This window comes from Podarcis gaigeae (assembly GCF_964106915.1).
Source record: "Podarcis gaigeae genome assembly, chromosome: 9".
NCBI classification, from domain to species: Eukaryota; Metazoa; Chordata; class Lepidosauria; order Squamata; family Lacertidae; genus Podarcis; species Podarcis gaigeae.
This window is the reverse complement of record NC_139685.1, coordinates 19,917,359-19,941,047: the sequence shown is the minus strand read 5'-3', so window position 1 is coordinate 19,941,047 and position 23,689 is coordinate 19,917,359. Positions and strand designations below refer to the sequence as shown.

The 23,689-nt window shown below is 40.2% G+C and overlaps 2 protein-coding genes across 4 annotated transcripts in view; both read right to left on the bottom strand.

The window, feature by feature from the left end:
- The window catches only part of LIAS (lipoic acid synthetase), a 139,084-nt gene that overhangs the window by 36,707 nt on the left and 78,688 nt on the right, over nt 1–23,689 (bottom strand). The gene's annotated exons all lie outside the window — the stretch shown is intronic.
- The window catches only part of UBE2K (ubiquitin conjugating enzyme E2 K), a 32,512-nt gene that overhangs the window by 7,263 nt on the left and 1,560 nt on the right, over nt 1–23,689 (bottom strand). Inside the window, exons 1-4 of one of the 3 annotated variants that reach the window (XM_083755100.1) lie at nt 20,029–20,148; nt 5,339–5,432; nt 1,324–1,382; nt 341–423 (exon numbers count right to left, since the gene is read on the bottom strand). Coding sequence is in view for 1 of the 3 variants with exons in the window: in XM_083755099.1 (XP_083611225.1) it covers nt 341–423; nt 1,324–1,382; nt 5,339–5,432 (236 nt within the window). In the remaining 2 variants the exon portion in view is untranslated. Of the gene's footprint in view, nt 1–340; nt 424–1,323; nt 4,475–4,787; nt 5,433–20,028; nt 20,149–23,689 lie in introns of those variants that run through there. The other 2 variants (XM_083755099.1, XM_083755101.1) reach the window with 2 other exon arrangements.

Below are 23,689 nucleotides of genomic sequence, written 5' to 3'. Positions count from 1 at the left end.
GGTGCAGTAAAAAAGATGTAGGGGGGCATTCTAAACTGTCAAACCATGGTATAGAATTACTCAGTGGTCTAAGTTTAAAGTAAAGCAATATAAATTAGGAAACATATTTCTAATTCCTATGAAAAATATAAGTAGAGGATGAAAATGATCTTTGCATCCATTGTGTTTCATCCATCCAACTGCCCTGTGATCTTCAGATGAACAGTGGTATACTCATTAAATCAATAATCCATTGTCAATAACTTCACTCAACAAACAATAATTCAGTTTTACTACATTTGTAAATAGACGATTGTCCAATTATCTGGAGGATCTTCAAGAACTTAATGCACAACATTACCATTGATCTTTTAGGATATCCAAGCAAATAGCCCCAGTGACTGAGCTAATATTAGGATGCCATATTTTTGTGATAAACCGCACCTAGAATATGAAACAAAAAATTCTGTTAAATTAGCTTCTAAGTATTCAAGACAACCTCTACATATTTTAATGGGCAAACCTCCAACTGTTTTCACAAATGGCAATATATGATGATAAATGTAAACCTGAGTTCCACCACAGCAGAATGCAGGTGGGGGCTCACATGACTGGATGCTTCGCCACATGAAAAAATATTCCTCCATAATATTGATGATCAAGATTTCTGAGATAAAAACCACCTAAATATGATAAGTTTTGTACATATTGAAATGCAGTGTTTCTTCTGGCATGGAGAGCATTTTCTTGGGTGAGCCCCCACAGCAATCTGATGTGATACCTCTTAGCAGACTAGTTTAAAAAATGACCTTATAAAAAAGATGACAGAGAAATCCATCCCTTTGTTACCTGCCTGCGTGGAATTCCTGGTTATCTATGGCTACCAAGTGAGTTGATAAACACAAGGAATGAAGATGCATCCTTATAGCAATTTTCAGAAGGGTAACTGTGTTGTAGCGAAACCAAAGAGTCTTGTGACACCCTGAAGCTTAAAAAATATGTGTAATATTTCTATTATATAAAACATATATATTAATAAATATTATATATACAATTCAACCTAGATCTAACAGTTACTGCCTTCACATTGGTTTTCAAGCAGAGAGCAATGGGGTAGGGGTGAACAAAGCTGTTCACAACAACGTTATGTTGAAGGCAGTTTTGTTTTAAAAAGTTCCATCATTGCTTTGCCAGGGACTATTGACATAAAATGATGAGGGGTGAATGGCTGTTGTTTCTGTGTCGATCCAGAAAGATCTAGAGGGTAACAGCACTGCATAACAAAACACCTACTACACAGAAACATTCTAGAGAATTATTCGCAAGAATTTATGCTCACTGTACCTTTGGGGGATTAAATGGATACGTTTCTGGAATTTTTATTTCTAGTTGATATCTTCCTCCTGCAAAAGCCAACACACAAATATTATACACTTTGCCAGCAGTATTTAACCAAAATACTGAATAAGGGAATCAAATGGCATTTTATCTTTTTGTCTTAGCAAAAAAAGTTAACAGCTCATTTACTTTCAGACAGCAGCAATCCTAATAAAAAGACTTGTAGCTTTTACATTCCTATGTGCAACAGATCTTTTTCAACAGCGATTGTACCACATTTATTCCAACTCACCTTGCATTTCCCTATCCTTGCTGTCTCCCTATTTTTTATTTAATTGATTTATTAACCATGCTGCTTTTCATTCAAACGAACCCCAAAGCAGCTTACAAACAATCAATAACAATGACATGATAGAACTTCACACTACAAACAATAAATAACAATAACATGCTTTTTAAACTCCTGGGGTGGGGAATTTTCCTCTTTATTCTTTGTGAAGCACAATCAGATACCGCTTTAGAGCCTGTAATAAATCCCGTCAGTTCCCTTATTTTCTTGTTGATCGAGCCACCGACACATGGCATGCTTCACTCATTTCAATGAAGCAGCAGCCCTTGTGAGACCATACGCATAAACAGCAACATAGCAAAACACAAACAACCCATGATTCCCATACACATTTTCTTATTCAAAATAGCTGGCCTTTTGGAAAGAGAAGATACTAGAGATGGGCATGGTCTCTCAAATCTGCTTTGGATTAACCTGGAAAGTATTTAAGTTCTTCTGGGAAAGAAAGGTAGGGGGCGGATATTTTTTCCCTGAGAATCTGAGGTTCAAAAAACAAACCCTCCACCTATACCTGGCTGCACTCCCTGTCCCCAGAAGTCCTCTCTGACACCTTCTCTCCTGGCACAATATCTCCCCTTCTCTGGCACGCAGAGTTGGTTGAAGCAGCAGCAGCAATGCACAGGGAAAGGGCGATGCAATCACCCTTAGGAAAGCTGCAATTCCTATGGGCTCCAGGCATATGTGTCACTTTTCCACATTCCAGAAAGAGAAGAGGAGGAGGGAGGGAGGAAGGGAAAGGGGAAGGGAAGAGACTATCCTCTCTAGCCTACCAGCATATAGTTGCTAACAGCAGTCAGGAGGCAAGGCCTCTGGGATGCCCAGACAGAGAGAGAAGCAAAGAATTCTCCTCCAACTCAGATTATGAAAATGCCAGGGACATTAATAAGCTCACCTTGGGGGAATTTTGCCAGCCATTCCAGTTGTTATGAATATTAACTAAAGTGTCTAGTGTGGCCATTTTGTAACATGGAATGAAAAAAACATACACCAATATCGACTAAGACAGGCAAAGGCAAATTGTTAAGGCAAAAGGCAAACTTTTAAGTTGAAGGAAACTCCGTCCCCTCCTTAAGATGAGTCTTGGGGTGCCTTCTACTCAGTGATTTCACTAGGGAGGGAAGTAGGAACACTGATAAAATTATTTGATGACACCCAATTCTTAACTGCACAAGTTATGCAAAATGAATGGAAAGTTAAGAAGCGTAAGGTCATGCATTTGGGAGCTGTTAACAAACATTTTTGCTCTTGAATGAGAACTCATCAGACATTAAGAAAGATTGAGAAATCTTTGTCAGTGGCAAGAGGACCATGCAGGAAAGTAATGTAACTGCAAAGGCAGCAAACACACATTTGCTTAAAAGGTAGTAAGCACAGTAGTTCAAGTGGAAGAAATGATGTACCCATGACAAGAACACTGTGCCCAATTTTGGATTCCTATGTTTAAGTAGGGCAGATTCAAACTGAAAAGGCAGAACAAACTCTAGACTGAAGGAGCTGCATTTGTGGTGTAAAATGAGACTAGAGGACTGGATAGTGTCCTATAACTATACTAGAAGGCAAGAATGAAGAGAGATAAAAACTTATTAATACATGCAGTTTGGAAATCAATGAATTTGAGTTAGCAGGGTAAGATTCCCAGGAGGCTCTCTAAAATAAACTTGGGAGTGGAGAATCTCAGTTTCAACACACAGTATACAAAAGGTCTCTCATTCTGTGACATATTGGAATAAGCACTTTCCCACATAACTCGAGGGTCCTGGGATTTGTAATGTAAGGACTGTTCTTCTGGGAGAGATGGCAGCCACATTTGGATTCCATGATAAACTATGGTTTACTGTGACGTGCATGAACCACCGTGAACCTGAGCTTTGCATGTTCTCCCTCCCATATGGCCAGAAGGATGACGTCGGAAGATTCTGCCACACCACACATTCCCATTTTGGTCAAACCAAGGAGCATGGCTTAACTAAGCTCAGTTTCAAAAACAAGCCAACTTCAAATCATGGGTGATGAAATTGGCTTTTAAAAACAATTGTATTACAAGAAATAATGAGTGGCATCTTATCTCCCCCTCCCCCGCAATGATGGCAGACATACATCTGCAGAATGGAGAAGCAAGCATTTTTGGGCAATTTCTCATATCCTTGCATCCCTCCAAACTGCTCTGGAGGGTCCACAACACCCTGATGCAGATTTGGGGAGGGGTGGGACTTCATCCCTCCTTGATTCACGGACAGATGCCTGTCATCAGCATCATGTGTCTAAGGTGCTACACATCATGTGTACCACCTTAGACATATGCATGTGTATCTTGCTTTTTTATATATCTATCCTATGCACAAATGTTCTTTAGTGATTCACTACTTACTGAAAGTGAAGGAGAAAACTTGTGCATTTGTTTTTAACAAGTGGAAGCACCCCTGAAAGGTAACAGTCTATACCAGGGGTAGTTAACCTTTTTATACCTTCTTGATGGTAAAATTTCCTTACCGCCCACCAGTGCTCTATGGAATGAGGATTCAGCTTGTGCTGTAGAACCCCCTACCGCCCACCTAGAATCCTGAAACGCCCACTAGTGGGTGGTTATGAACCAGGTTGACAATCCCTGGTATACATTAACTCACAGTACTAAATATTTGGTGGTCTCCATATTTTTCAAAAGCCACAGATTGTAATTATTTGTTTCATTCTTAACCTATCACATGGCGCTTTATGTAGCTAACATAAGCAAAAGAGACAGGTCCCGAGAGTACACTTCAACTTTTTACATTGTCAACAGATACGCACCGACTGCTTGGAATTAATTTACTACAGTGGTGCCCCGCAAGATGAATGCCTCGCAAAACGAAAAACGCGCAAGACAAAAGGGTTTTTCGGTTTTTGCGTCGCTTCGCTAGACGAATTTCCCTATGGGCTTGCTTCGCAAGACGAAACGTCTTGCAAGATCTTGCGAGATTTTTTCCTTTTTCTTAAAGCCGCTAAGCCGTTAATAGCCGCTAAGCCGTTAATAGCCGCTAAGCCGCTAATAGCCGTTAAGCCGCTAATAGCCGTGCTTCGCAAGACGAAAAAACCGCAAGACAAAGAGATTCGCGGAACGGATTAATTTCGTCTTGCGAGGCACCACTGTACTCTCTGTCAAGAGGGACAAGAGAAGGGGATGGGAGGAAGTGAGCTGAAAGACCTGTCAAGCAGCTGAATTATAACTTTAAGGTCTGAAAACCTGGTCCTTAAAAATGCTTGCACACTCTACTTCCTCTTACTGGGCATTATTCAGTGTCAAATGTTTATGAAAGCAGGGCACTGTATCATTAATATGGAACTCTTAGCCCCCCCCCCCCCAATTGCACTACTACTTCCAAGGTGTCTGTACAATAAATTATGTTCAGCTAAAAATATCCATGCATTTCTATCAGATCAAACACACAAGTCATTACCAACTCCTGCAAAAGTGCAGCCCAAAGTTTTCTAAAATACTATGTGCACAAACTAGCTTGAACAGATCTACGTTACAAAAAAAGAAGCAATCTTTATTTATCTTATGTGACTGCACTAAAAAAAAAATAATAGTTCAATAACAGGCTTCAAAATGGGCCACAATATTTCTTATGAACTTTAGCTTCAAGTGATAAGATGTGTAAATGTACTATGGCTTATAAAAAAAATATTACTTGCCTTCATATGGTGTGTCCGGAGGTCCTGCTATTTCTCCTCTTAGTTCTGTAAAATTTTCATCTACAAGATCTACTTTAATTTGATTTTTGCTTGTCTTAAAAATAAAAACAGAAAAATTACAATCAGATGCTAATATGTACTGTATTCTCTTTTTTCTTAAATTTATAGAGATAAAAAAACCTGATAGCAGTTTTGCTGTAATAGTCAGTGCATAGAGTCACACTGGAAGCCACATAAACCCAGTATTTAACAATTCCAAGATCATATTTATGTAGTGGTTGAAGTATGTTTGGGATCAGACACATTAAGAGCATGGAGCAGGTCGAGCAACATTTTTTAATTAGACTAGGGCTCCAAATCTGCTCATAGTTAAACTGCTTAAATCTCACTCAAGTCAATGGGATTTAAGTAATCTAACTGGGCGCAGACATTTTGATATTTAAATTGCCAAGTGAGTACTTAGATTATATGCGTACGGCATATTTATTAAACCACAAAAAAGACATTACAAACAATCCAATTAACAATGGGTGGCACATTTTTATTCTCCATGATCATTAGTTTTCAAACAATGTAAATACGTTCCAAAGCAGATTAAAAGCCTAATTCTAAGGCAAAGTTCTAGAGTCTAGACCAGCCTTTTTTAACATATGGGTCCCCATATGTTATTGAACGGTAACTCCCATCATCCCTGACCACTGGTCCTGCTGGCTAGGGAGGATAGGAATTGTAGTCCAACAGTTTATGGGGATCCAAGGTTGAGAAAAGCAGGTCTAGAATGATGACGATGTCGTTTAATTACAGAGTTAACCAAGAAATATAAATGTGGCAATGACAACTATTGAACTACCACTGGCTTTGAATACACTTGGCAAAAGCAGACAGTTCCTGTTCAGCCACATCCTCCCACACTCTTAAGAGCATCCATCTCTCTACTATTTTATATATCACTACCAGCAAAGGTGGACGGGAAGGTAGGGAACAGAAAGGAAGCAGGAAAGAAAGAACCTATGGCAAACAGCATACCAATAATCTGATGAGATTAAAGTAAGATTTGTGTTTGAAACATCCATGTGTCTTAAATAAGTACAGCAACCATGAGTATAAGAAAGTTACTTTTAAAAAAGGATGCCAAGTGTTCTCAGGATTTAACAACTACACACTGCCACAATACCTTTGGGGATCAGTGTACTCTTCTGTAGACTTAAGGGGGTTTAGGAAGAAAATTTGCAAGCAGGATGGTAAAATATGTATTGCTGATCAATTTGATATGTCATATATCACCAACTAAGCCATGTATTATTGAGCCACAGCCAAATATTATCAGATGTTCCAAGACTATTGTGTAGGAAATGGCAGCTTACACACACACACACACTCTCTCTCTCTAAATATATATATATTTCCATCAATGTGCATAGTGATTTACAGATACAAAAGTCCCTACCCAGATGACTTAGCATAATATCTATAATTTGACACAGGGAGACCACAGAGGAAGTAGAGGCAGGTGGTGCAACCAAGCAATTTTGACCCCAGCCTTAACAGTATTACTTTTGTATGAATTCCGCTCTGAAGAACACAAAATCTCTCCCCATGTTACTCTATGCCTTATTAATTGCTTCTACATTCCTGATATATTACAGAAAAACAAACAAACCCAAAACAGTTTGCCGACCCTGATAAAAAGAAAATAAATATTCTGAGCAAATGCAGTTTCACATTCTAATAGGAATCAGAGAGTTTGATTCTGCTGCACTGATGCTAGACACACTACGAACAAATACCATTTTGCTGTAGAAAAGTTTAATATATGTGATAAGATGTATGACAATCTGTAAACATGGACATGCCAAACCACCCCAGATTAAAAAATCTTCCTAAACTGGGATAAAAAAACTAGGAGCCAAATGGTTTCTGGGACCTGGGCTGGGGTGTGTGTGCCAGCAACACTTTTTATTTATTATTTTGATAAGCATGAACTAATATGCAATTCACATAAGTGACCACTGTATCACATTTTTAGCAAAAATTGTTAAGACAGGCTTAATTTGGCATTTACAATAAAAATGTTGGTACCGTACTTCAGTTCTGAAAACACTCTACTCTTCATTGTTAAACTCCTTAACATATTGTCTATCCTTAACACATACTTCCAGGCTTCAAAGCACATAATTTCAGGAATCCTTAAGTGTCACACACAAAATGGCACCCAGACTTTTTGAGGTGCTCGCAAACGGAGAATCTTTAGGTGCAAAATGCGCCTGGCGCCCTGCTAATTTCAAACCCTCGTCTGGATGGTCACCTGCTCCCCACCACCGGCTATGACAGCCTGGATTTTGGCCTCAAGACTAGACTAGCTGCACCACCAGGCAGAGGTAAACAGGGGAAGAACGTGTATCATTTCAGTTACAGACACTAAGGCTTAAGTTACAGTAGAGTGTGTGGACAGCGTGGCTGTGACAACATGCACCGAATGCATGGGCATCTAAACTGGCCTAAGAGATGAGTCATTACACAGACTGGCCCAGGGAAAGGTCCAGGGCACATAATGAAAACTAAGCTGTTCATATACTGTCACATGCATGGATGGGACACTTCTTGTAAGAACTCAGTGTTCTGCAGCATGAGCAGAATGGGCCCACTTTCCACAGAGATGATTGCTCATTTCATTATGGAGTCACCTGTTAGTAAGAGCAGGAATGAGGACAGCTTGCCTCTATAGCCCCAGAGAAGTCACAAGGCTTCTTTCGCCAACACCTGCAGACATCTCCAAATAGGAACAGAGTTCCAAAAAGGAACACAGCAAGTCATCAGTTGAAGAGGTTGCTTTGCCTTATGGGACTGGACTAAGATTTAAATGGTCACTCAGCCATTAAGTTTGTTAAGCAACCTTGGGCTGGCCACATGCACTCAGCTTAAAGATAACTCTCAGGGCTGTTGAGAATAAAAGGGGAGTGCCTTGAAGGAAGGCATAATAAATAAAATCCATTCCTTCTTTAGGATGCCTAATGACAGCTATTTTTTTTTTAGTAATTAGCATTAAGTATCAAACATGCTGATGATTAATATCTTTGCTCGCATAATATTAAGGCTCCAATCAATTCTTTTAGCCAACCAACAGTCTTTTTAAAGTAGTTAAATGCCCAATCCTACACAGTACATCTGGCGAGGCAGTTTTGAGAAGATAGATGTCCTTACCAGTAACAGTTGGGAGGTAAGAGGAGGAGACGGGAAATCCTGGTCAGGATTACGCAAGCACACGGTTGCCAAACAAAAACTCCCATCATCCCTGACCACTGGCCAAGCTGGATGGGGCTGATGGGAGTTGTGGGTCCAGCAACATCTGGAGGGCCACAGGTTCAACACATCTGGACCAGCAATTTCCAACATGGGTTGCTGACACCAGTGGTGGGTGCTAGATGATGACCACGTTCTTGCTCATGCTTTCTGTCTTCACTGCCACCTCCTGGTGCAGATTTTTTGGATCTCCCTCCCCCCCCCCTTGATCACCTTGCAGTGATAGCAGCTAAACCAATGGCCTATGGCAAGAAAGCCATCCTCTCTCTTTCTCACTTTACTATCAAATCTTACTTGGGAGCAACACTTCTTGACCCCAGTGAGTTTTCTTGAATGGAACTTTTTAAGTTGCCGTGGTGGTTTTGGTGTGTGCTATGGTGCTGTGATCTTGGACTTGCAGATCAGAAGGTCGGCGGTTCGAATTCCCGTGACGGAGTGAGCTCCTGTTGCTCTGTCCCAGCTCCTGCCAACCTAGCAGTTCGAAAGCACACCAGTGCGAGTAGATAAATAGGTACTGCTGTGGTGGGAAGGTAAACAGCATTTTTGTGCGCTCTGGCTTCTGTCACGGTGTTCCGTTGAGCCAGAAGCAGTTTAGTCATGCTGGCCACATGATCCGGAAAGCTGTCTGTGGACAAACGCTAGCTCCCTTGGCCTGAAATTGAGATGAGTGCCACAACCCCATAGTCACCTTTGACTGGACTTAACAGTCCAGGTGTTCTTTACCCTCCCCCCCCTACTTCCTATACTGCCAAGAGTACATGAGACACTCCAAACCATGCAGGAGAAGCCTGTGCCATCATTCATCTATATGACACCATCAATCCAGGGTTCAACGCTGGCAGGAACTGCAGAATGGACTCTTTTTATATTGTCTTGGACTTCTCAAATTCTCTGATGGCGCAGGAAGGAGCAGTGGGTCTTATGCTGCCATGGTAATACAAGAACTTGCCCCAGTGATGTATGTTTTGTGAGAAAAAAATTAACTGGGAAATTAGGGTATTCTGCAGTGAAACTTTTTTTGATGCCCTAAAGTGAGATCTAATTTAGCACGTTTATTTTACTTGAATTTAGTACGCAAAGCTAAAAACATTGAAACTAACAAGCTTGCCTAATACTGTATTTTCAATTGGCATCCGTTCTTTGTTACTAATGAACTTAAGACCTGGGGGGGAACTTAACACTGCACATCATTGACTAGGACTAAGTAAAGCATATAATTAGGCTGCAAATTAGCAAAAATCCACTGCTAGGATGAAGTTGTCTCCATTCCAAAAATCAGCTCTAAATTTATATCAAGTTTAAAGCAAAACCAACTGTGATAAACCCTCCCTATAAACAGAGACACACGAAAGTGGCTTCGAGATAGTAAATACAGTTTGCAATTCCTTTACAAAAGTGTATGGAGCCAAGACATACAGGTATGTTTTTCCTTGACATAACTAGACTTGATGAACCAGCTTTATTTATTGGGGACTCAAAAATTTAACTTGCCACGCTTCCATAATGACATTTAATGGGGACCACCCAGTCATTACAGAATTCACACACCTGCTGCCTGGAGACATTCTGCTGTTTTTGCTTACCTTGCCCTCTAACATCACTCCTGCCCACTCACCTTAGCAAAGTTTCTGCTTAGCTAAGGAAACTGGTTTTTCAAAACATGTTAATCAAGTCTTACTTCTTTAAAGCAACTATACTAGTTCATGCATACCTTGTAAAACAATGACGGTGCAAACTATTTGCAGGACAAAAAGTTAATGGTTGAAGACTCTCTCCCTTCTAGTAGACTGTATTATAATTATACAATTCTCTAAACTACAAAGATTTTTTTTATTCCAAAAGGTAAGCATTTCTTAAATATATATTTCACCTATGGAAAATACTGTCCTTGGAGAACTGGAGGAATGTACTATTCCTTTGAAAGACCCATCAAGGTTATAGTAGTGTATTCAACTCCCAGGGAGATACTTTGAAGTCTAGAGATGAAATTCTCAAAGGGCTCCTATGCTTAAACAGGACAGAGTTTTAAATATGCATATCCTTCAATGAAGTCTTATTACCTGATCATACTTACTAGAAAATGGTACTCAAACTGTAGCAGCTACAATAAATAATACAACAGTTCTCTCTTAGCTTGGGACACCATTAATATTAGTTTGTTGTATATATAGATATAACACAAAGTTTTGTTCACATTTCTAACATGCATTACAGCCATGACCGGAAATGGGATTTTAGCTGTGCTCATATTTACCGTATTTTTTGCTCTATAAAAGCCATTTTTTCCTTCCTAAAAAGTAAGGGGAAATGTGTGTGCGTCTTATGGAGCGAATGCAGGCTGCGCAGCTATCCCAGAAGCCAGAACAGCAAGAGGGATTGTTGCTTTCACTGCGCAGCGATCCCTCTTGCTGTTCTGGCTTCTGAGATTCAGAATAATTTTTTCCTTGTTTTCCTCCTCTAAAAACTAGGTGCGTCTTGTGGTCTGGTGCGTCTCATAGAGCGAAAAATACGGAAGACTCTATGTACTATATGCAGAGCATCTAAATAGAATTATTTCTGGTTGCACTCAGAAAATTAGCAAATAATCCAATGAAATGCTTTTGGACACACACCCATCCCAAAAAATGCTTATACAGTGGTACCTTGGTTTAAGAACTTAATCTGTTCCGGAAGTCTGTTGTTAAACCGAAACCATTCTTAAACCGAGGCGTGCTTTCCCTAATGAGGCCTCCCACCGCCAGTGCCCTTCCGCCGTTCAGATTCCATTCTTAGACCGAGGTAAAGTTCGCAAACTGGGACACTATTTCCAGTTTTGCAGAGTTCGTAAACTGAATCATTCTTAAACAGGACTGCAAGATGCATTTTTAACAATGCAAGATGCATTTTTAACAATCCTTTTCCCTCCCAACAATTTCACTTCTAGGCATTTAACCTAAAACACGTAAGGAAATTACAGATCTAGTATTCCTTATCATGGGCAGAAACTACCCCCACCTCCACCACCGTCGGCAGGAGCCACAAAACCTCCCTCTAATAATGCAACTTCAAAAATAAGGAAAGGTGGAAGAAAAATATATGCCACTGAAAATGTGCTATAGTCAAGCTATTTTTAGACCTGTGTATAAATGGATACCTCAATGTGAAGCAAATTCACAATATCCATGATTAATAATAGACTTTGCTGCTTCACTATTAAGATACATTTCATCTTTATCAGCATGAATTGAGTTACTAGTAACATTAATGATATCAGCATCGAAGGGAAAGACATTCATTTAATAGTTAAGTTTAGGGTTGACTGAAAATGTCCAGTACTGTTTGCAAGTGTTCTTCGTTGCAGAAAGCACTACAAATGAACATTTACAACAGAGCAAACATTTTACGTTTTCTATTATGCACTTGTTGGAGACAAAGTTAGTGACTCTCATTACCTCACAAAGACAGGTTACAAACTTGCTCTGAAAGGTTACGGTCTCCAAAGACTTACGGTGCTATCTTTCAGAGAAGTAAATATATTTTTTGTAGACAAGACTATGGCAGACCCTCCTGACATCGTCAACTAATAATTAAACCACAAAATTTACTAGCTCAGATGTCCACATGGTGCCACAAATTTTCCTTCAAGTCTTTTGTATGCTAAATACTTCCAATTTTAAACCAATATACAGAATGTTGAAGTACTGTGTATCTACTAACCATAGTTAAGCAGGTATATGGAGCTACAGAATCACAGAATTGTGGTGTTGGATGGGACAACAAGGACCATCTATAGTTCAGCCCCCTGCAATGCAGGAATCTTTTGCTGTTCCAGCTAAGTTGCAATAGTTATTGCAATAGTTATGGACTGCAATTTTGAATCCACATATACACTGAAGGTGTTAGAACATAATTGTTCAGAGAAGCAGCATTCCAAAAGACTTCGAATAGCGAGAGACATCCAATAATGTCTGCCCACGTGCACAATGGGATTTCCAGTTTCTCTCCTCCCACTCCGCAATCTGTCCTCCCAAATTCTGTTTTAGGGTCCCCCAATTGTCCTGAGCAGGTTTGGGGGGGCACACAGAAGGATTTCGGGGGAGGAGAAGCAGTTGCCTGCTCAGACTACACTAAATCTCACCCATTATGCTGCATGTTTGGGGAGGAGGGGAAGAGATGCTTAAGCTAAGAAACTCTTCTCCCGCAAGCTGTATATAACATCCTAAGCTGTCCACTATATCCTTGGAAGAAGCAAGGAGATTGCATTAAGTCCAGGAGCACACTGAGACTGTGGCCTTGGTTTGCAATAGGCTCCTTTCCTTCACCAGTTAAGCAATTATAAAGAACATTATTTAAGTCAACACTCACCTCCAGTGACTATTTTAAAAAGTCATTTTCTATGTTATTTATTTATGCTACCTTGTCTTCCACCTCCAATGAGATATTTATATATAGCTAGCCTAAACCCTCCAGGCTTTTTACACATTAGCACAAGAACTTTATTGCTCTCAACATTACTATAAAATACTGCTGGCACGCAAGTCTTGTTGGCCAGGCCAATTGGCTTTCCAGCTGAAAAGTCTAGCTGACAATGGGCTTTAGCAGATTCATAAAGTACATAAAAGGAGAAGAAAACAGAATTGAACTCCTTTTGGCCATCCAACGTTTAAGGAAAAAGTGAAACCAAAAATGCACTGTTTTTCACATTCTAAGGCATTTCCCAATCTTCCATAAATTTGTGAATAACCTAACTGGCTCACTATCCCTAATTACCTAACAGGAAGTATAATAATTGTGAAGTAAGCAAATATAAAGCTTGCAGGTAGTGAAGAAACACAACTATTAAAGCATTTATTCCTGTAAAAAAACAAAGCACTTAAAATCTAAGCCCTTTTGTTCTTTTTCTTTCCACAGCTTGAGGCCAGCTTCTTCTCTGCCTTCACAACCTTTTGACAGATATACTGGCCAGCAAACTGAACACCAAGTCTGCCGTTTGTTTTGCCCTTCCACCCATTACAGGCCAGGTGTCTGCCTTTAAATAAAATTTTAAAATTAAGGAAAATGTGAACATTCACTACTTGCAACTTTGCCATGCTACTGATACAAAAAAGGGCACAAATAATGTGCTTTACAAGCAAACAAAAACTGTTCCGGAAAGTTTGAGAGGGACCTGGCCCTGTGACACTGAAGGGGTCAACCAATCAGGACTCTTCAGGGCCAGTTTCTGCTGCAAACAGGAATAACTGATTTACGCTAGATAAAGTTGCAAAAAACCAGCAACAACCCAAACTGAAATTTTGTTTGTTTGTATGCAGTCACAATGTCTTGAAATCCCTTTCTCCTTATCATCTCAGTTCACCTTCTAAATGCAAAGCTAACCCTAATACAGAGTGCCCTTATTTAAAAGTGTAATGCAAAACATCCTGATTTTACAAGGAGATCCATACCTTCTTGACCCGCAACACAGAAAACATTCATATGCATTATCCTTCAAAGTGTAAGCAGCTATTTCCGGGCTGCCCAGTACCACCCCCCCCCAATGACTGAATAAAGTTATCTAGTTCTGAAAGACCTTCTGAAAACATAGGTGTATTACTAGTATTTTTGTTATTGTTATTATTTTAATTTATGAGTTGCTTCTCATGAGGCATTCTGAAGCAATTTATAATGTTTTAAGATTAATGTAGCATGCAGCTTATGGGACAGACTGACAAAAACATGGTACTGCTTTATATAAAGGAAAGCAGGAAAGAAAAATGAAGTAAATAATTATTGTTCTATGTATTTAAAATGCTTATATACTGTCGTTTACGTAAAAATATTAAAGCGATCTTCAAAACATAAAAATAATCATACAATGAATAAAAGCATAGACCAACACAATACAGTGGTACCTCAGGTTAAGTACTTAATTCGTTCCTGGGGTCCGTACTTAACCTGAACCCGTTCTTAACCTGAAGCACCACTTTAGGTAATGGGGCCTCCTGCTGCTGCTGCTGCGCCGGAACCAGATTTCTGTTCTTATCCTGAAGCAACGTTCTTAACCTGAAGCACTATTTCTGGGTTAGCGGAGTGTGTAACCTGAAGCGTATGTAACCTGAAGCATATGTAACCTGAAGCGTATGTAACCCGAGGTACCACTGTAATAGTACCTAACATCCAGTGACCAAACAAGTGTACTCTCAGGAACAACTGGGTGAACACGATCTTCACTTATGCCGAAAACATAAAGCAGATTGTATGGGCTATATACTCCCATTGACCACAACATGATTTCAAAAACTATAGCACTATCAGAAGAGTCTCCTTTTAATGATTTCAATCACTAGGCAAGGGAGGGGGCAAGATTTATTTATTTTTTTAAATGAGCATGAGTCAGACCTCTCAGGTCCTTCATCAGGGACTTTCAAATACTGTCTCCACTTCCCTTCTACAGACAACTCCACAACACAACACAACTGCTATGAGGTTGAGTAACGGTCACCCAATGTGACTCTATGAAACCAGCTCTGTAGGTAGCACCGCTGAGGTACAGTGCCTGCTACACTGAATCCATGGAGTTCAACCAGGAGGATACCTTGGGCGACAGTCTTAAAATGCAAAGAGTGATCCAGCAGAAGTCCTGTCCCCCCCCCCCCGTGCTTCTCTTGAAAAAGGTGATCCTTCAGGGCAATCAAGTCCTCCTTGGTCCCAAAACATGGTCTCAAACCAGATTAGAATGCGTCTAGATCAGGTGTGGGGAGCTTGTGGTCCTGCAAAGGTTACTGCAATGCAGCTTTATCATCCCTGGCCACAACGCCAAGCCATGGGTTCCTCTTACATATGAACAGGACCAGAGAGTGCTACAATAAATAGCCACACCCTTTCACTTTGGCCATAGGCTAAGCAACAGCAAAGTGATTAAGAAGCAGCAGGAGCTTAAGCACCATCACTATGGACCATAGCAAAGCTATCCAGACGCACCACAAATTCCTGCTATCCCTGTCTCACCAGTGCTAGATGCTTCCTAGCCATATTACAAACAAAAATTGTACTAACCAGCCTAACAAAGTTGCTGAAAGTAAAATTACTAGTCTAATTCCTAGAGCAGAGGTTTTAACGTTTTTGAATCCACAGCTCCCTTGACCAACTGCATTCTTTCTGCGGCACCCCTCTGGGGCTCAGAAGCCCAGTTATGTCACCCCTTGCCTACAGAGCTGGCAGCCTCTCACCTTTTCAAACATCCTCCCTTGTGAAGTGTTCCCTCAGCCTCCTCTCCCCTCTCCTTGGGAGTCCTCTGGGCTGCCACCCCTGGTCTCTGAGCTGCTCCCCCTGCCCCAAAGAGAGGTGCCTCCTCACACAACCCCACAGGGGCTTGGGAAGCACCCCCTGGCCAGCCCCAGAGGCCCCACTCACCTGGGAAGCTTGTATCCAGAGCTGCTGCAACAAACAGCTATGCAAGCCTTTGTGGGGCAGAGACACAAGAGGCATCAGAGGGAGGGAGGGAAGGAAAGAGGGACAGAGGCCAGGGTTGCCGGCGGCACCCCTGACCATCATTCAAGGCACCCCAGGGTGCCACGGCACACTGGTTGAAAGCCACTGTCCTAGAGGAATTCCCAAGAAGTACTAAGTAGAATCTTTATCCTGTTTTCAAAACACCTTAGTTCCTTTAAGCCCACAAAAATGTAGGTGTAGGAAGACTATGAACTGCCTCTAGAGTACTAGGAGCTGTTGCAATGAAACTTATCTGTTGCATTTGGACATCATGCTTATTTGCATCATCCTAATTCATGCAATGTCTAAACATGGACACTAACTTGGGTATTGGAATCAGAAATAAGCAGGTGCGACCTGTTTTGAGCACTCTTTGTACAATAGCTGTCACTATACTATATCATTTCTCCACTCCCAGTACTATTTTGAATAGCCTTTATTGGTCCAATGTGAAGTCTATTATAAAAACCTTTAAAGCACTTCTATTTTATGTCTATCCACACCACTAATAAATTAAACAGAAGCTTCTCAACTACACTATATTATTATTATTGTTGTTGTTGTTATTAATATTAATATTTATTAATTAAGTTTGTATGTCACCCTTCAACTTAAGATACCAGGGCAGTTCACAACAAATACAAAATTAGAATATAAAATACATAATAAAGTGAAAACAAACCAATAACCCCTCCTCCCACAAACACATTAAAAAAGCCATAGAATGTTAATCAGCCAAGCCTGGTTAAAGAGAAATGTTTTTGCCTGGCATCAAAGATATGTAATGAAAGTGTCAGGTGAGCCTCCCTGGGGAGAACATTCCACAAAAGAGGAGCCACTGTAGAAAAAGCATTGATTCAACTAGTACCTGATTCAACAAGTGCTATACACATGCAACTAACAGTAGGTACACCAGTTAGGAAAGTCATATTCCAAATCTCCAAACTGTTTTGTGTAACACACACACAAACCCCATAGAGATGCAATACATGGAGTCTCTTAAGAAAAAAGAGAGCGAGAACACCCAATAGGCCCAGGTTCACACCTGGATGTGTTGCATACATGTTGCTGGATTGTGGTTACAACTGAAGCTTTTGGGCAAGTACAGTAGTACAAATGTTTAATTAAAACTAGTATAAACGTTTAACCAAATGACACACAGGATAGATTTTTAAAACAGCATGCTTCATAATATTTGACATGGCAATATATCAACACCCCTGTTGCTCTGTACTATAAATTAACAGTTGTAACTATATGTTAAAGGTAAGTAAAGATGTTTCAGTTTTAGACCCCTAAGTTGTAGCAGTTTCGAGAACATTACCCTGTTTTCCTCTACTGTACATAGTTCCATCCTTATCTCAGACATCCTTTTATATCTGTATATTCTTCTTTAGCTGTGTAGACAAGCATAGGCTTATATTGTCATTTTTTAATTAAAAAAACTGAATCAGTGGCTCTGTACCATCTTCAATTTATTTTCTATAAATATGGGTGTTTCCTTCATATCTTATGATAAATAAAATAAGTAGCTCTACTAAGTATCAACCCTTGTTGTTGGAATATTGTGAGACCTTAGTGACACATAAACATGGGTTGCAATGAAGAAAACATATGATTTTAGCTATTGTGATAAGAGTACTGTACTTTAAAAAAATGTGGCTTTCAAAGTGTGTTGCAGGGAACACTGGTTTTGCAAAAAGGTAATCAACTCATTTAAAAGATCAATGACATCAGGCAAACTTTTCTAAAAGCTCATCATTATTATATTTGCCTGCAATCTGAAACTTGAGCATATTTTAGAATGGATGGGCAACCTGCTGCCCTTAGTCCAATTCCATCCAGTACTTAGCCCAACTGCATAAGAGTAACAACGACAGGAGGGACGCAGGTGGCGCTGTGGGTTAAAGCCTCAGCGCCTAGGACTTGCCGATCGAAAGGTCGGCGGTTCGAATCCCTGCAGCAGGGTGCGCTCCCGCTGCTCAGTCCCAGTGCCTGCCAACCTAGCAGTTCGAAAGCACCTCCGGGTGCAAGTAGATAAATAGGGACCGCTTGCCAGCGGGAAGGTAAACGGCATTTCCGTGTGCGGCTCTGGCTCGCCAGAGCAGCGATGTCACGCTGGCCACGTGACCCGGAAGTGTCTCCGGACAGCGCTGGCCCCTGGCCTCTTGAGTGAGATGGGCGCACAACCCCAGAGTCTGTCAAGACTGTCCCTTACGGGCAGGGGTACCTTTACCTTTAACAACGACAGGAGGGGAAATGGGATAGCAGAAAGAGGGTGTTCAAAAGGGGTGGTGCAAAGAGATAAGAGGGGTAGCCCTCCCACTTTTAATTCTTGTCCCATCTATTATTAGCATGCTGCCAAGAGACTAAAAGGGAATGCAGCCCTTGACATGAGGTTACCACCCTTGCTCTCAATTGATGTGGGTAACAATGAACCCTAGCTATATACTCCAGTCTAGAACATGCTCCAGAAACCTACAGTATGTATACATTCCATGGAAATGGCACAGCCAATCTGACATTCAACTAATTCCACTTTGTGCTAAAATTATTTAGGTGCTCTGGTGCAAGAAGTAGGTATGAGATATTTCCAGTGTTCAAAACTCCCATTGTTCTAGGTGCATTTTGCAAAATAATTTCATTAGTGCAGGCAGTTTCTGAGCTCTGGGAGCAGTACTATGCCTAAGATTTCAGATTAAAACTGCAAAGTGGAAGGAAAGGAGGACCTTTTTCTTTCTCCCCACTTCCAGCTACTCTCTGAAGACAGGAGACAAGACCCTCTTAAGAATATTAGGGGAGCGGGGCAGGAGAAGGACTAGACCATGTGAAAAATGAACATAATATTTTAGATGCAGTTCATTCATTTTCAGGTTTGTATTCTTGCTATTAAAAAGCATGCTTGTACATTCTGCTGCAGCACCGATAACCTAGATTTAAGGTGCTATGTAGCTCCTAGCTTTCTAATACTGGGTATTTCTGCTGCCCCACCTAATGACGTCTTTGCTATGGAATGCCACAGATTCCCATCCTTGTCCCACACTATTCCCCATCTACATGAAATTGCTGTGTCTGGGGATATGGTATAGCACCATCAATATAAAAACAATGACACCTAGCTGTTTCTTTCGTCAAACTTTGTACCAAAGAATCAGATATCTATTACCTAGACAAAATAAAAAGGGTTTGTTAATAGACAGTAAAGCTGTTCAGGGAGTTGGGTATTCAGCCAATTTTGGATATGCTGAGGCTCCAATACTTTGGCTACCTCATGAGAAGAGAAGACCCCCTGGAAAAGACCCTGATGTTGGGAAAGATGGAGGGCACAAGGAGAAGGGGACGACAGAGGATGATGAGATGGTTGGACAATGTTGTCGAAGCTACCAGCATGAGTTTGACCAAACTGCGGGAGGCTGTGGAAGACAGGAGTGCCTGGCGTGCTCTGGTCCTCGGGGTCACGAAGAGTCGGACAGAACTAAACAACAACAACAATTTCCTCTCACCTCCCCCATGAAATTCACTTGGGTCACTATTAGGCCTGGCCTTGCAGTAAAATTGGTGGTCAGAAGCAGCTTTCACTGCTGGTTGTGCAACAGCTGCAACCAGTCCTTTAAAAATGCAAATCTTGTCAGTTATCCATGCTTTAGTAATGGCCAGTTTAGACTACAGGAGGGAATTTTACATGGGGCTGATTATGATGAGCATTCAGAAGTTTCAACTAGTTCAGAAATGTAGTCACCGTTATTAACTAGAATCTACAGAATGCTTAAATATCCATACTGACAGTTTGTTTCCAGTTACAATTCAAACTTCTTCTTTTGACCTTCAGACCCCAACCACCCTGATCCCAAACCATTTTCAGCAGTCCCAGATGGAAGCTTTGATCAGGAGTCCAAGGATGCTCTCTTTTTGCAAACTCTCTTCTGCAAGAAACTCTGTACCTGCTCTGAAACTCAAGGCTATGCTCCCAACAGGAAAACAGAACAAAATAATATTGTCTGTTCACCAACTGTCGCTTGGCAGAGGAGAAGAGGGGCAGGATCCCTTTCTGCTCTGCTGAGTCACACTTTTTCCTCCTGTCACCTGGCAGCAACTATTACATCAGACTATAGCAAGATGGGGTTGGGGAACACTTCCATCAGGGCAGCTGGGAGAGCAACATTTGGCTCAGGGATGAACTTTTCCCATCCCATCTGGACATTACAAGAACCTGTAACTAAGAACGGGTACCTGAGTTTGCTTATTTCCTCCTCCCTCCCAATTCATTTTCATTTTGCTTCATGACTTTTAAGCATGAAGGGAGGTAATGCCTTGTTTTTATTGATCTTTAAAAGTCAGTATGGCAGCCTTTTTCTTTTTTACTGAACAGCAGGATAACAGTTTCAAATAAATACCTGCTCCCATATGAACTCCTTTTGTGTTAAAATCTTCATTTAAGACTCTGCATCAGGTGTTCCTTCTGCCAGAGAGAAGCTGGATAGCTATGGAACCCAATTATGGGACACCCTACTTAGGTTTGTTAGGTGCCTGTTCTGCTTTCTTTGGGTAAAAATTACAAATGTTTTATTTGCACAAGGTTTTCAGATTTGTTTTTTCTTTATCTATAAATAAGTTTCTATTATAATGGCTGTTTTGTCTTTTTGTTTTTAATTGCAATATATTATGTTTTTAAGCATAAATTTAAGCCATCATGGAGGGGCCCCCAGTATTAGTGGAAAGATGTGATAGGTTTTACATTTTAAAAAAATACCTTAAGCTTTTTTTAAAACAAAAAACCAGCTAACCAAACTCATCATAAAAATTGAGTTTTTCATTCTCTATATAAAACAAGGACAGATATTACACATTCTTGCCAAAATCAGTATGAATTGTATTACATTTAGTAAACCTGTCAGTCCATTTGCCAGCACTCCTGATTTTCCAGCCACTTTGGATACCCACCAAACCATTTATATAATTTAAATGTTACAGTTCATGTATGCCCTGTGCAAGTGGAAACTTACTGTGGAAAGGAGCTAAAATGTTCTTAAGGGGTTGTTTACAAATGGTGGTCCTATGCTGACAGAAACTTCTTTCATTCAGAACAACAGGGATTGAGGCAATCTTCAGTAATTCCTTTCCTTGCTTCATTTCTGCTTCCAAAGGGTTGTGAGACCCTTTAGAACAGCATGGAGGGAGAAAAATGCTGAAGATCACCTTGATCTGTTCCTGGACACCAACTGGATACAATTCTAGATATGAAGACATGCTGTTGCATATGCATGCATTTTGCAATTGCCTCACAGGTAAGCTTAGAATAAAATTAATTGGAGTTCCATGTGCAAAACAGCTGCAAAAGCGGTCCTTCAGATTTTTTTAGGCTAGTTTTAAGCATTAGTGTATTCCCAGTTTATTTGAAATAATCAACACCAAGACCTACAAGAGATAATTTCTTATATATCCTCAAAGTTGCCATCATCTTGGTTTTCTTAGTGTGAAATATTTGACCATTTTTCAGAATAACTACGGATTACTAATTTTTAGGACTACAATATCTAATTACCACAAATAAAAGAATAGGGACAGTATGGGAGTCTGAACCCATTTTGGTAACATCTTCACAATACTGGGTGTTGAGGAAGGGCAGAATTAGTTATGATAGCAATTATAAAACTAGCACATGGTCTGGACTGAAGTGTGGGGTAATGAACACTGAAGTTGGACAAGGAAAAAAATCTAGGTGATATTTGGAGCAGACACACTGAAATCAATGAACTTAAGTTACCCAAATCCATTGGTTTCAATGGGTCTAACTCCCAATATGACTAATGTCAGATATTCCCATTCACTCATAAAGCAAATGAGACAGCCTCAGGTTAGCGCTCATTGTTCTGCTTAACCTACTACACAGGGCTGTTGTGAAGATATTGCAATACACCCCCTCGTCTTCTTCAAATATTATCAATCATACCAACACTGAAAGATTTCAATTCATTATTATTTGTAGTACTGTACAGCATAAGAGAGTTTTGGATACAACTCACTGACAGGCAATATACTTATAGCACTGCCTATTATATAACATCAACAGATCACTAATATCAAACTTGCTCCTCAATGCACAACTGCTTGGAAATGAGGACAAGGTTCCTATCTAGAGTTGACAATCTGAAGGGAAAATACATGAATCTGAACTGTTGTGTGAGCATTTATTTTGTTAGCACAGGAAGCATGCAGGGAAGGCTGTGGACATGATGCAGCCAGAATTAGGAACATGTTTGTCCACAACTTTTGGCCTTAGAGTGAAGTAAATATCTACTTAAAACAGTCTACTAAAATAGATTGAGATTTTTGTTTCTGTATGCTGTCACTGCTATCCTCACACATGAAAACAATTATATATCTATAGATATATAATGATATGTAGATCATTATGTAGATATAGATTATGTAGATCATATGTAGATATAGATTATGTAGATCATATGTAGATCAACCTAAAAAGATTTACAACTAAAATATTTTAAGTGTAAATATAATAAATGTGCAAACATATATAAGTACACTGATTAAGATACTGGGATTAATTCTGCATCTTTTTTTAAAAATACATGGCAAGTCTAGGTTTGCCTCTCATAATGTGTGAAATGGTCCTCAATCATACAAAAAAACCAGTTGGAGTTGCTCTTAAGTAACATTTTCAAGATGGCAACAGTGGAGTAGTACAAGACAGTATGTCAAACCTATCTTAACCAGGAAGTTATGTCAGCATATCTCCTGTGTAAGTTCAGCTTCATCTTGTTTCTAGGCAGGGTGTGTGTGGCCAGGTTTGGGCAGGTAGTGTAAACTTGAATTTTCTGCCCATGAATTCCTATGAAATGTTTAGTTACACTTGGTTTTTTGTTGGTGCAAGTTACATGGAGCTCTGTGGACAAGACCAATAAATGAAGAGAGTTCGGATGCAGAGATAACTTTGTTTGCCCCTCTTCCCAAACCCATTCCCCACCCTTAGCATGCCTTCTTTGTGTCCCCTACATCAGTATGACTTCCCTTGGTTTAACTTTTGCCAGCAGGGGAGGGTTAAAAATCACTTACAACTGCTTAAGACCAGCCGATTCCATCCCAGGAGTGGAAATACACCAACTAGATGTTAGGATGTGGCCTACAGTCACTCACTCACTCTCTCTTTCTCTCTCTCTCTCTGTGTTATAATCACACTATAAGGATGCAGCAAAGGGTCACTACACATTTTTATGTCCTCAAAGTCTGCAACTACAGTTCACACTTTTTCTTAAGAGGTTGGTTTTCAAAAGCAAATATGTTACTTACTATGCATCCTCCACCTTTTATCTCTGCCATACCGTTTCTCATCCCATAGGTATTTTTTATACTCAGTTATGCTAATAACAAATAACATACCAGTTTACACCACCAATAGATTCATATACTTCTTATTAACAGTATGACACCGTACAAACCAGTTAAAAGCACTTTGGATGTTCTCCTCCACTATGTACATGTGAAAGGAATAAACGAAGTATTCCATACACTGAGGCAATCTTATGTTAGTCAACTGATGGTCATACAGGTTACAACTGCATTTCAACCTTTCATCACCTGTGA